Below are 13,591 nucleotides of genomic sequence, written 5' to 3' on the forward strand. Positions count from 1 at the left end.
GTGCTTTGTATTTCTGCTTGCCATGCCTTGTATTTTAGACAGTAGCTGGAAGAAAGTACAAAATCACCTTGTGGTTGAGGTGCTCACATTTCGATAGTTTAGCAGTTAGAGCAATTTGGTGAGTTCAGGGGTGTAGCGAGGGGAGAATGGGCCTGTGTTCATGTACTGAACATGCATGGTCTCTCCCCTCATGACAGCATCTCCCGTGGCGGTGCACTCACACCCGTGATAGTGTGCACGTGCTCTCGTACACGCACACCACTCACCCACACTGCCATACCACTGCTTCTGCCTCTCACCCACAGCTTCCATCCTGCTCCCATCAGGCCCAGGAGTGAGTGAGCTGTTTGGTAAAAGAACTAAGTGAGTGGTGGTTGGCATAAAGAGCAAGGATGCTGGGAGGGAGCAGCCTATCAGAACTTCTCAACTAACTGCACCAGCACTGCAGGGAAGCGGCAGTTTTTGACACCCTTCCCTTCCCCCAGGAAGCCATCCAAAAACATGACCCTAGGGAAGGGGTGGGTGTCAACCATTGCTGCTTTCCCTGCACCAGTGCAGTTAGTTGGGAAGTTGTTAGGCTGCTCTCTGGCTCATTCATCAAGTGAACATGTGAGTCTCAAAAAAGATACTGGCTGACATTCAGGGCAAAGATGCACCAGTGCAGTTAGTTGGGAAGTTATTAGGCTGCTCTCTGGCTGCACTGGTGCATCTTTGCCCAGTCTGTCAGCCAGTGTCTTTTTTGAGACTCATATGTTCACTTGATGAATGAGAGTTAAAAATAGGAGAGCCCTGCTGGATCAAATCAAAGGACCATCAAGTCCAGCATCCTGCTTCCCATAGTGGCCAACCAAATACCTATGGGAAACCCACAAGCAGGGCATGAAGGCAACAGCCCTCTCTCACTGTTGGTCTGTTGTGACTAGTATTTAGTGGCATATTGCCTTTGAATCTGGAGGTTCCATATAGCCATTGTGACTAAAAGTGATAGATAGATGTATCTTCTCTGAGATTTGTCTAATTGCCCTTAAAAAGCCATCTAAGTTAGTGGCCACCGCCACATCTTGGGACAGTGAATTCCATAAATTAATTATGTGTTGTGTGAAGAAGTGCTGGTTAATATCCAGACTGACACATGTGCATGCATAGAAGGCCATTTCATGTAAGCTCTGCAGTTGCCTATACCTCCTAAAAATATACCCCTGAGGGTTGGGAGGCACAGAATATTCGAAGTGTGGCCTCAGCATAGATTTGTACGAGGACAATGATAATCAGAATTCTTCTTCAGTTGTCAGTGAGAATCACCGGTGCAAAGAAGAGAAAAGACTGTCATAAGCAAGACATTTCTGTTTATTAAATGAAACAGCAGGTAGAGAAAACAAAGTGACTATAAATGTAAGCTCTGTTTTTAAAGCTTGTACTTGTGTTACAATTCCAGGAGAATCAACAAATCTGTTATGTAACTTAGGTTCCTTTTTATACAGACACACAATCTATCCTTTGCCCATTAAAAAATGAAACAAAAATGCTCACAGGCATTTCTGCGTCATATAATTTGCAGCAACACCAAACAGCTACAGCTTACATTATCTGGCTTGTCAGGCACTCTTTCTCCCCATGGTCTCATCAGAAAAGAATCAGTTTGCTTTGTGTTGTGACCTTTGGATTCATGGAAGTAGTTGACTTCAAAGTCTTCTTTCAGACATATGACCCTCTTCATTGGTGCAGTAGTCTGGAGGAGACCACACACACACACACACACACACACACACACACACACACACACGAGACTATATGCAGTATACACACACACACACACACACACACGAGTGCCCCATCCATGAGCTTCACCTGTTCATTGAAGGATAGGGAATACTAAGAGCTTTTCAGTTTCAGCAGGAGGAAGATGAGATTATCAAAATTAGATGACAAGTTGCTGGTATGTGAGACACCAAAATACATATTTGTCTTAATGGGTTTGAGAAGGAAGATTGACAGAAAGCAACCTTTTCAGTTACTCTTCCTGTTTTCCGTATCAAACATAGTTTGTAGGTCTGGGTCTGTAGCTTCAGGGCTGTCTGTTTTCCCTCCATAAATATCAGCTGTGCATTAGTACATTTCATCTAGTCAAAGGAAGTTGTTGTTTTTCATTTAGATTGTCAGCAGGTGTTTGGGGTTTGTGAAGTGACATTGAGACTTGGATTTTGTCACACATACGGGCATATGCACACACTAGAAATGTGAAGGCCTGGAGGGGGAACCAGAAAACCCAGCCTCCCCCACTTTCCCCCAGGAAAAAACCTGGATGGGGGGGGCACTGTTTTTCTAGGCCTCCACATCTCTAGCACACACACACACACAGGAAAATAGCTTCAGTACATTTTGTAGAGAGAGCTCTAATAGCACAAGTTTTCTCTGTGAGCCTTATAGAAATTGGTAGGAAGAGCGTGAAAGCAGAGTACTCCTAAGGATACTTGCTTGGAAGGAAGTCCCATTAAAATAATTTTATTTGTTTATTATTTATTTATTTATTTATACATTTCTATCCCGCTTTTCCTCCAGAGCAGTATTCATGGTTATGGCACCTCCAAGTAAATATCTTTAGGACTGAACACTAAGTGCTTTACTTATGCATCATTAATACACCATTTAAGTACAGAAATACATTTCCCTCTTTTTCCCTTTGGGGAGGTTCAAGTTCAGTAATGTTATATGAACTCATGCAAGCAAACTTGCTTACCTTATACTTCTCCTCAGTTGTATTTCTTATTGTAATTCTGCATCAGCCTTCACTGATCATTCTCGGTCTGTATAATGGTAGTAAATGCCATAGACCTTTATTCCACAGAAAGCAAATAGTCAGTCATGTATGAGTGAAAATACACATGCTGAGAATTACAACAACATTCTAATATGTAACAAGTGTAACATGCAAGAAACGAGAACAAAAAAACTTACTCGAAAAGTCACTGCTTGTGATTTGTGTATTGTGCAGAAAGTAATATGGAAAAATGTATATTTCAAATTATGTGACTTTTATTAGTGCTACATTTTTATCAATTTGCCACTTTAATTATGTTCCTTAGCACCCAGCTTTAAGAATCTGGGTGGATTCACATACCCTTTTGTTTTCTACCACAGGGAGACTTCTTTCAGTCATCTCCTTGCAAATATTTGTATTTATTTGTTTAATTTAGTTATGCCCCACTGCTTCATGAACTTGTAACAAGGCAGCTTACAATTATAAAATGAACTGGCATCCCATTCTTGTGAGAAGGTCAATATGTGTCCAGAAAGTTTCTAGCATAAACTGTTATGCATGGATGCTGAAGACATAGTCACTTGAAATTCAAGTTGTTAGGCTTGGGTCTGTCATCTCACACTTATCGTTTGGATGCATATATAGTGGCCTTTGGGGTTCATAGACATTGTCTTATAATCAATACCCTTCTTCATATTTTTAATTAGAATTTCTACTGGGCAAACAAAGGAAAAAATGAAATCAAGGAAATGAATGAGAAAAACAAAGAAGCTTTGCTAGAGGTAAGCCAGGTTTTGGGTGAGTAATAATGCATTTGAAGTAGCACAGGAATTCTCAGACTTGGGTTCCCAGATGTTGTTGGACCACAATACCCAGCACCTCAAATCACAAAGCCAAGTTTGAGAACTTAGATGATGAGGGCATGAAAGGGATTATTGAGGAGGATATGGAGACTGCAGAGAAGCTGAATGAGTTCTTTGCATGTGTCTTCATGGTGGAGGATACTGAGCATAGACCTGTGCCCAAACTGAGCTGCTCAGGCTTGGAGACTAAGAACTGGGCCAATCTGAGGCAACAAGAGACGATGTTCTAAACTGTCTCAGGTGGGGGGGGGGCGGTAATACCAAATCACCAGGGCCAGATAGCATCCAGTTAAGAGTTCTTAAAGAACTCAAATGTGAAATTGCTGATCTCTTAGCAAAAATATATGACTTGCCCCTACAATCATGGTCTATACCAGAGAACAGGAAAGTAGTCAATGTAACTCTAATTTTCAAAAAGGGATCCAGGAGGGATCCGGGAAATTACAGGCTGGTCAGCTTAACTTCTGTGCCAGGTAAATTGATGGAAAGTATACTTAAGGACAAAATTGTTAAAACATATAGAAGAACAGGCCTTGCTGAACCAGCATGGCTTCTGCAAGGGCAAGTCTTGCCTCACTAACCTTCTGGAATTCTTTGAGAGTGTCAGCAGGCACATGGATAAAAGTGATCCAGTTGACATAATATACTTGGGTGTCCAAAAAGCTTTAGAACATAAGAACAGCCCTGCTGGATCAGGCCCAAGGCCCATCTAGTCCAGCATCCTGTTTCACACAGTGGCCCACCAGATGCCGCTGGAAGCCCACAGGCAGGAGTTGAGGGCATGCCCTCTCTCCTGCTGTTACTCCCCTGCAACTGGTACTCAGAAGCATTCTGCCTTTGAGGCTGGAGGTGGCCTTTAGCCCTCCAACTAGTAGCCATTGATAGACCTCTCCTCCATGAAGTTATCCAAACCCCTCTTAAAGCCATCCAGGTTGTTGGCTGTCACCACATCTCGTGGCAGAGAATTCCACAAGTTGATTATACGTTGTGTGAAAAAGTACTTCTGTTTGTTGGTCCTAAATTTCCTGGCAATCAGTTTCATGGGATGACCCCTGGTTCTAGTGTGATGTGAGAGGGAGAAGAATTTCTCTCTATCCACTTTCTCCACATCATGCATGATTTTATAGACCTCTATCGTGTCTCCCCGCGGTCGTCTTTTTTTCTAAACTAAAAATCCCCAGGTGTTGTAGCCTTGCCTCATAAGAAAGGTGCTCTAGGCCCCTGATCATCTTGGTTGCCCTCTTCTGCACCTTTTCCAGTTCTACAATGTCTTTTTTTAGATGTGGTGACCAGAATTGTACGCAGTACTCCCAAATGTGGCCGCACCATAGTTTTGTATAAGGGCATTATAATATTAGCAGTTTTATTTTCAATCCCCTACCTAATGATCCCTAGCATGGAATTGGCCTTTTTCACAGCTGCCGCACATTGAGCTGTCCAGCACAAGCCCAAGATCCCTCTCCTGGTCAGTCACCAACAGCTCAGATCCCATCAGCATATATTTGAACTTGGGGTTTTTCGTCCCAATGTGCATCACTTTACACTTGCCAACATTGAACTGCATTTGCCATTTTCTCACCCACTCCCCCAGTTTGGAGAGATCCTTTTGGAACTCCTCACAATCCATTTTGGATTTCACTGCACAAAAGAGTTTGGTATCATCTGCAAATTTGGCCACCTCGCTGCTTACCCCAACTTCAAGATCACTTATGAATAAATTAAAAAGCACTGGTCCCAGTACAGATCCCTGTGGGACCCCACTTCTTACTTCCCTCCATTGTGAAAACTCTCCATTTATACCTACCCTCTGTTTCCTGTCCTTCAACCAGTTAGCAATCCACACATGTACTTGTCCCCTTATCCCATGACTGCTAAGTTTCCTCAGGAGTCTTTGATGAGGAACTTTGTCGAAAGCTTTTTGGAAGTCCATGTATACTATGTCAACTGGATCACCTTGATCCACACACTTGTACCATCTGTACTTGTACCAGTGCTTCTTAATTTGTTTTTAATTTATTCATTAATGTTGTAGAGGGTGGGGTAGGCAGCGACATGGCCAAATTTGCAGATGACACTAAACTAATTAGGTTAGTGAGATCCAAAACAGATTGTGAGGAGCTCCAAAAGGATCTCTCCAAACTTTGCAGATAGTACAAGACGCTTTCTTGTACTATCTGCTATCTGAGGGAAGATGTGGCCGATTTGCTGCTCGTGTTAATATGATCACTTATATAGATTTCTGTTTTGTATAACTCAACTCTTGCTCCACAGGAGAGCTTCTGTGGCACATCTGTCATTGTGCCAGAACTTGAAGGGGCCCTTTATTTAAAAGAAGATGGAAAGAAGTCCTGGAAGAGACGTTATTTTCTTCTACGAGCTTCTGGAATTTATTATGTACCCAAAGGAAAGACCAAGGTCAGGCAAATCAAAGAAATCCTTTCAAGCCACGAAGCAATTCATGAAGGTGAAAGTAAAGAACTCCCAAGGCGACTTCTCAGAACAGTGTCTGGTGCACCTGAGAGGGCTCCTTCTTTGGGCCACAACACTTGTGCAAATATTGGGATGTCATTGCTGAATTCCTTCGGCACTCCTCCCACCCTCAGTTTTTGTTTTTGCAGTTTAATGAAAACATTGTATTTATTTAAAATCTTGACTTGGGGGGAAAATGAAACCCCCAAACCTTCAGATGGCCATTCACAGCAAAACAGTGCAATCCTTTTCCGTCTAGTTCCCTACAGAAAAGTGTTTTGACAGCTCACAAACAGTCTGGCTTTTTCATAGCAAAATGTAAATAGAAGAAACCTGCATTATTGAAGACAAGGCTAAAGAGAAAGCTAGCACTTGGTTTATACACTTTTGGGAGGATTTCCCCCCTTACCTTTCCCCTGAAACCTTCATTAAAACACTCTGGAAACCTTTGGCATACACACCCAACAGACACACACACATACACACACACACCACAAAGAAAGAAAGAAAGAAAGAAAGAAAGAAAGAAAGAAAGAAAGAAAGAAAGAAAGAAAGAAAGAAAGAAGATTGTTCTTTGCCTAGGTAATACAGTGCAGCTTTTCAGCTTAGTTTTTAAAAAGAAAGAGCTGAGGCAGAGAGATTATGCCTCACGAGGCAGAGGAATACAGTAAGCAGCTACTTCTCTGCTTAATCACCAGTTCTGCTTCAGTTTCCTTTGCAAGAGGACTACACTCTAGAAGACCAACTACACTCTAGACCAGGGTGGCACAACTTTGACCTTCCAGCTGCTTTGGGATTACAACTCCCATCATCTTCAGGCACAGTGGCCAGTAGTCTGGAATTATGGAAGTTGTAGTCCAACATCAGCAGAAGAGCTTAAGTTGTGCAGTGGGGAAAGGTAAGGGGGAAAGTCCTCGCAGAGGTTTATAAAAGCTTTCTTTCTCTTTAGCCTTGTCCTCAGTAATGCAGGTTTCTTCTATTTGCATTCTGCTATGCAAAGGCCAGACTGTTTGTCTGCGAGTGCACCAAAATCATCTTTAGATCCGCTGACTCCACAGAGGCAGTCTGTCTATTATCTGACCAAGGAAACAGAAATGAGATTCAATCAATCAATCAATCAATCAATCAATCTTTATTACTGTCTTAGACCAGCATAAAGTAAAAGAGTGATTACCTAAAAGAACAAATATTAAAAGCCTGTAGGTAAATGACTAAGTACAAGATACAAACCTATCTTAAGGCTACAAGTGACCAAAAGTCTGGGCAGGCCCTGCTATTGCTCATGTGCCTCCCTTGCTACCATTCCTTATAACCTTCAAGCCAGCTGCTATCCAGTTCGACTACTCAAGATTTTATATAATTTTGTTCTCTTACGTCTTTTAACCGTATTACAGTTTTATGCCCCCTCACTATGCCTTTTATGCACTTTAATGTCTTTTCTTTATAATGCATTCTTACCTCTTATTATGCTTATTATGCTTTATTTTTTAATAGTTGTTTAGTATATGCTTTTAATATAAAATGTTGTATGCACCCACAAGCTTTTAATATAATTATAGTTTTATTTTGAATTTCACTTCTACTTTTTGTCACTTGTAACCTTAAGATAGGATTTAATATTTGTTCTTTTAGGTAATCACCCTTTTACTTTATGCTGGTCTAAGACCGTAAAAAAGATTGATTGATTGATGGTAGGAATGAGATTAATTTTGCTAAAATACACAAAGAGATCTGTTTAAGGAAGTTCATGATATTGGGTATTGGAACAAGTAAGATATAAGCAGACTTAAGATTGCACAGAAATATCAGATGTTGCACAGAAACATAAAATTATATTGCAATTTCCCATTTTGCCCTTAAAGCCTCAAGTTTAACATCTCTTCTGCTTTGGTCTTTGCAATGAGAATCAGGATGAAGCTAAGGTGATGACTGTGTTTACTCTCATGTGTTAGTTCCCAACAATAATACTACATGGTATGTTTTGATTTCAATTTTTCAGACATCTCGGGATTTGGCTTGCTTCATACAGTTTGAGAACGTAAATGTGTATTATGGTGTTCAGTTCAAAATGAAATATAAGGCCCCTACGGACTATTGCTTTGTCTTGAAGGTATGTACATAAGAACATGACCTCAGCTGCTGTTGTCAAAATGGATCACATTTAATCTCTTGTGGTAGCCTGGGAATACAAATGACATTTCTAGAATTTCTGGGTGAATATGACTATTATACAGCGTGGACGATCCAGATTAAATGTGGGACATTTAATCTGATCATGCACATTTTTGTAAAGTGTTGATTGTAAAGTGTTAATTTGGGTCCCCTGATTGAGATCAGGACCGTGGCACTGAGGGAGGGAGCTAGTCCCCACCTCCCCGCCTCATGCTGTTTTTCTTATTAAAATTTCTCCTTCGAGCTACTACAGTATTTGCTGCATGGGGTCAACATGCAACATATACCCCTTTGGCATCTGAATGTTTTGCTGCACAAGCAAGTGGCAGATGGGGGTGGGATTTTAATCAGGAAAACACAGGAAGCTGCCTTACACTGAGTCAGCTTATTGGTCCATCTAGCTCAGTATTGCCTATACTGACTGGCAGTAACTCTTCAAGGTTTCAGGCAGGAGTCTTTCCCAGCCCTACATGGAGATTGAACCTGGAACGTTCTGCATGTAAAACAGGTGCTTTACTGTTGAGCGATGGAGGCCCAACACAACATTGGTCGTGGGGCGGGAGGACTGAATCCCTTCTCCCTCAATGCCATGGTCCCAATCCAACTTTACATTCCAGTCTTTCAGTCAAGGTAGATGAATCGCAAACAGCTATGCAGATTACCTTGCTTATGCATTCTGGTCCTTTCCCCATCAATTCAAACCTCTGGACCAGGATTCTTGGGGATAAAAGGGAAAAGAATTATAGTTTAGAGCACATACCAGAATCAGATTTTCAACTTTTTAGCCGTAACCTGAAAGGCTTGAGGCTTATTCTAATAATGATCTAATAATGATTCTGCTAAAGAGCCTCACATCCCAATTCTAAGCGTATCTAAGCAGGGTCTACCCTGGTTGCATTTGAATGGGAGACTGCATGCATGAGCACTGTAAGATATTCCTCTTAGGGGATGGAGCCGCTCTGCGAAGAGCACCTGCACACTTGCATGCAGACAGTCCCAAGTTCCCTCCCTGGCATTTCCAAGATAGGGCTGAGAGAGACTCATGCCTGCAACCTTGGAGATGCTACTGCCATTCTGTATAGACAATGTTGAGCTAGATGGACCAAGGGTCTGACTTGGTATATGGCAGCTTCCTATGTTCCTACCTGAGTAAAGTCTCACTACGTTCAGTAATCTGCCTAAAGAGCAAAAGGTTGCTGGTTCAAATCTCCACTGGTATGTTTCCCAGACTATGGGAAACACCTATATTGGGCAGCAGCAATATAGGAAGATGCTGAAAGGCATCATCTCATACTGCGCAGGAGATGGCAATGGTAAACCCCTCCTGTATTCTACCAAAGAAAACAATATGGCTATGTGGACACTGACTCGATGGCACAACAACCGACATTCAGTGAAACATTCAAGCATATTTTCATTTCTGGTGCAGACCAGGAAATTTGATATTTGAAATCTTGTCTTAGTCCAAAATCCTGTTGAAGCTTGGGAGATAGCATCTTGTCGGGAGCATACTTAAGGAAATATTGAATAAAAGTTGAATATTGAATTGTGGAATATTGAATTGTGGAACATAGCATTTCTTCAGGATGTGCAAGGAACCACCGGCATAGAATCCTTGCCCCAGACTTAAAAAAATAAAATCTTCACAGTTGACAGTAGCAAAGTAATCTATATGTAAATTGGCTCTTTTAGTCGGTCTGTTGTGTCGCAGATACCAAGAGAATTTAATTATGCTTTATTGGTGCAGGTTTTGCTTGAGTAACTTGAGAGTAATGGTGCATAATGTGGAATTAATCTAGGGTGAAAAAATTGGTGCCTTGGGAACAAACTGACACAATAGCACCATCATATCCTATTTCCATTGCTTGTACACCTGCCATTGTAGCCCATCCAGCTGGGCTTCCTGATAACCTTTTGTGATGTCTTTTAGATTTCAGATGGTGCTCTTAAGAATTGCCCTTCCAGGGCTGGCTCACATCCTCTTTGGACTTATTTACAATTTCCTGTGTGATAAACTGCAAAACTACATAAAGCAGAAATGCAGGATTAGTCTTATCATGTCCCAACACACCTCCAATGGATGTGATAAGAGGGGACAATCTGAGATGTCTGATTGGTGGTAGAGATGGGCACACTACTGGGAGCTTGCCTCAGATGAGCTCAGAAATTATTCCGTTTTGAGGATGGAGCCATAGCTCAGGGATAGAGCATCTGCTTTGCATGCAGAAGGTCCCCAGGTTTACTCCCTGGCAGCATCTCCAGGGAGGGCTGAGAGAGACTCCTGCCTGAAACCATGGAGAGCCACCTCCAGTCAGTATAGATAATACTGGGCTAGATGAACCAATGGGCGGATGCTGTTTAAAGCAGCAGCATTTGGGGATATTGCTGAAGCTCCGCTGGTTTTATTCAGATGCTTGCCAGTGTATGTGTTGCTCAGTGGAGGAACATCTGCTCTGCAGGCAGAAGGCCCCAGGTTCAATCTCTGGCATCTCCAGAGCGCTTTCCAGACTAGCTGCTGGAACAGCAGCAAAATGCCTCCGTTCAGGCAAGGCGCATTTGGAACGTAAATAGCAGGGGGAGCAATCTTGCAGCAACTAACAACCCGACAAAACAGCAACTTCTTCACGCCGGATAGACGACGTCCTTGCTCCATATTGCAGTGATTAAATTCACAACAAGGCATTAGAAATGTGAACGGCACCCTGCTGTCCCCATAGGGGCTGCGGTGTCACGACGCAGGAAGTGTGGAAGCACACTTCCGAGATACGTCCTGACCCCGTTGTAGGGTCTAGTCTGGAAAGCGCCCAGGGAGGGCTAGGAAAGACTCCTGCCTGAACCACTGGAGACCACTGCCAGCCAGTGCAGACAATACTGAGCTGGATGGACCAATGGTCCGACTCCTAGGCTCTTAAGTTTTTCCTTTAAAAAGCTTGATAACAACTCACCGAGCTAGCTCAGGGAAAGTCTCCACCCCCTCACCAGCAGCCCTCCCCTTTTCCTTACCTGTCTCAGGGGTGGCAGAACAGTAGGTAAAACAGCAGTAGCAGGATGACTTATGTGGGGAGGAGGGAGGCTTTCCCCCCTTCTCTCCCTCCGAGGGCATAGCAAGGGGAGAGTGGGCAAGTGTTCACTACACAGGCAGCCTCCCCTCTCTCTATGACGCCCCCCCCCCCCCGTGGCAGTATGCACGTGAATGCGTGCTCACACACACACCCAACACTTACAGATCCCACCCATCCTCCTTCCATTGGTTGGGCTCCTGGCCAAGGCAAGGTGGATTGGCAGAGCTTGGCTTGCCACTGAAAGAGGCAGATGGCGGTGGTGCTAGGCCGCATACATGCCCTCCTTCCATCAGCCGGAAGCCCAGCCTTTGCAAGGAGGAGGTACAGAGCCGGGCCAGCCACCAAGCGGGTGGCAGCGATGGGTCCCAGCTGGGGGAGCTGCCCAGCAGCTCCTCCGTAGGGCAGGAACCTGCCTGCTCTATTGCAGCTCTGCCTCTGCTTCCTACATCCCCATTGCTGCAGCAGGGAAATAACAGTAGTAGTAAGAAAGCTTCCTCCCTCCTATTTCCTTCCCTGTTGACACTTTAATCAGAATGAAAGGACAGTGGCCCTTGGGACTGGGAGTCTTTCCGAGGGCTCTTGCAGCTCAGAATTCTTGCAGCTCAGGCTGTCTGCCCCTGCTTTCAGAGGGGAGATTTTTTTCCAAACGCCAAGAATTCTTCAGAGTGTGGGCAGACTTCATCAACCTCCCTGGCGATCATGGCTTCCGGCAATCAAGCAGTGAGAGCTGCAGTTCATAAGGGACTAGGATACTTTACAGTATTACCTTGTGATGAACCGCTGCTCTCACTGCTTGATTGTGTGAAGCCATTATCACCAATCAGAGAGAGCTCAGAGTGTTCCCTTTTTATCACCAGGTTGCAAGGAGAAGCATGCTAGAACTTTCTACCTGGTGTAGGAAGTGAAACTGGTATCTGTAACAGAAACACGTGTTCAGAATAGGGTTCAGGGTTAAGATCTGGGGGATCCAGGCCAAAATTAAGCCCTGTTTCTAGCAGGACTAATCCAGAGATAGTGCCAAAGATGTTTGAGAACACACTTTTCTGTCTGCATAAAGCTGTTCTGTTTATCATTTAGAACTGCTTTAGAAAGGGATTGCCTTGCTCCTCATGGAGGCCACAGAATTCATAGCTCTCTTGTAAGACAGTTGTCCTTCGAGACAAAACTATTGGCTGCCATGATGCTCAGCCTACCATTGCTGTAACACTCTGCCCTGTGGCTCCTGCAGCAGACCCATAAGCAGACATGATGCTTTTCAGAACGAGAGGTTGCATAAACAGCACTACTGAAGTTTCCCCCATTCATCGTGGTAGTAGACTGCACATCAGGTCAGCCATTATTTTTCTATTTTTAGAAAACGTGATAAGCTACCAGAGCAGGTGATCTAGCGAAAAGTGAACCAAAGGTCACCTAGGAAATCACTTACGAGAAAGCTAGCATTCACACAGGGAGCCTATGAAGCTGTCACATGATGATTCTGACCATTGGTCAGTCTAGCTCAGTATTATCTGCACGGACTGGCAGCAGCCCTCCAGCTTCCAGGCAAGGCCTAGAGATACCAGGGGTGGAGCCTCGGACCTACCCTACGCAAGGTATCTGTCCTTGCACCAAGCTAAGTCTTCTCCATTTTGAAATGGGCTTGCTCACTGCTGACTCTCTGTATATCTGAAGGCTCTTTTAGGAAATAGGTAGGCAACATGCAGGTCTCCAGATGTTGCTAAACTACAACTCCCATCACCCCAGCCGCAATTTATTTCAGCTGGGGGTAATGGGAGTTGTAGTTCAGCAACATCTGGAGAGCCACACGTTGTCTACCCCAGAGGCGCTCTTACCCTCAGACCTTGGGACAGCAGCTTGTGGCCTCCAAGGACCGGGGGGGGGGCTTCTGCCACCACCCTGCACCCGCCACCCCACCAAGAGGCAAAACCACTGATTTTTTCAATGATTCTAGCTACTGAGGGGTGGGGGTGGGGTGAGGCGAGCAGGCCTCCCGCCGTGGTGGGGGTTGGCAGGGCGGGGCAGCTGCTGGCCCTGACCATCTGGCCCAGCAGCCCCTGAGAACTGCGAGGCACTCCAGCATGCCTGTGTGCTTATAATAGAGCATTGTGACGCTCTGTTCCAACTATGCAGGCGTGCTGGAGCACCTCACGGTTCTCCGGGGCCACTGGGCTGGAAGGTCAGTTCGTGGCCACGCGGGGGGGGGGGGCGTGCTCACAGCAGTGGGTGGGGGAGCCTTGCATTGTGTGTGGTCTGGGCACCAGAATTAC

The 13,591-nt window shown here is 44.3% G+C and overlaps 1 protein-coding gene across 9 annotated transcripts in view; it reads left to right on the forward strand.

The window, feature by feature from the left end:
• Positions 1 to 13,591, forward strand: part of APBB1IP (amyloid beta precursor protein binding family B member 1 interacting protein) — a 104,852-nt gene that overhangs the window by 77,412 nt on the left and 13,849 nt on the right. For all 9 annotated transcript variants that reach the window (XM_053262360.1, XM_053262361.1, XM_053262353.1 and 6 more), the window contains 3 exons: positions 3,466 to 3,540; positions 5,893 to 6,036; positions 8,090 to 8,200. In XM_053262360.1, coding sequence (XP_053118335.1) covers positions 3,466 to 3,540; positions 5,893 to 6,036; positions 8,090 to 8,200 — 330 coding nt within the window. The remainder of the gene's footprint in view (positions 1 to 3,465; positions 3,541 to 5,892; positions 6,037 to 8,089; positions 8,201 to 13,591) is intronic.

This window comes from Hemicordylus capensis, chromosome 6, assembly GCF_027244095.1.
Source record: "Hemicordylus capensis ecotype Gifberg chromosome 6, rHemCap1.1.pri, whole genome shotgun sequence".
Taxonomy (NCBI): Eukaryota; Metazoa; Chordata; class Lepidosauria; order Squamata; family Cordylidae; genus Hemicordylus; species Hemicordylus capensis.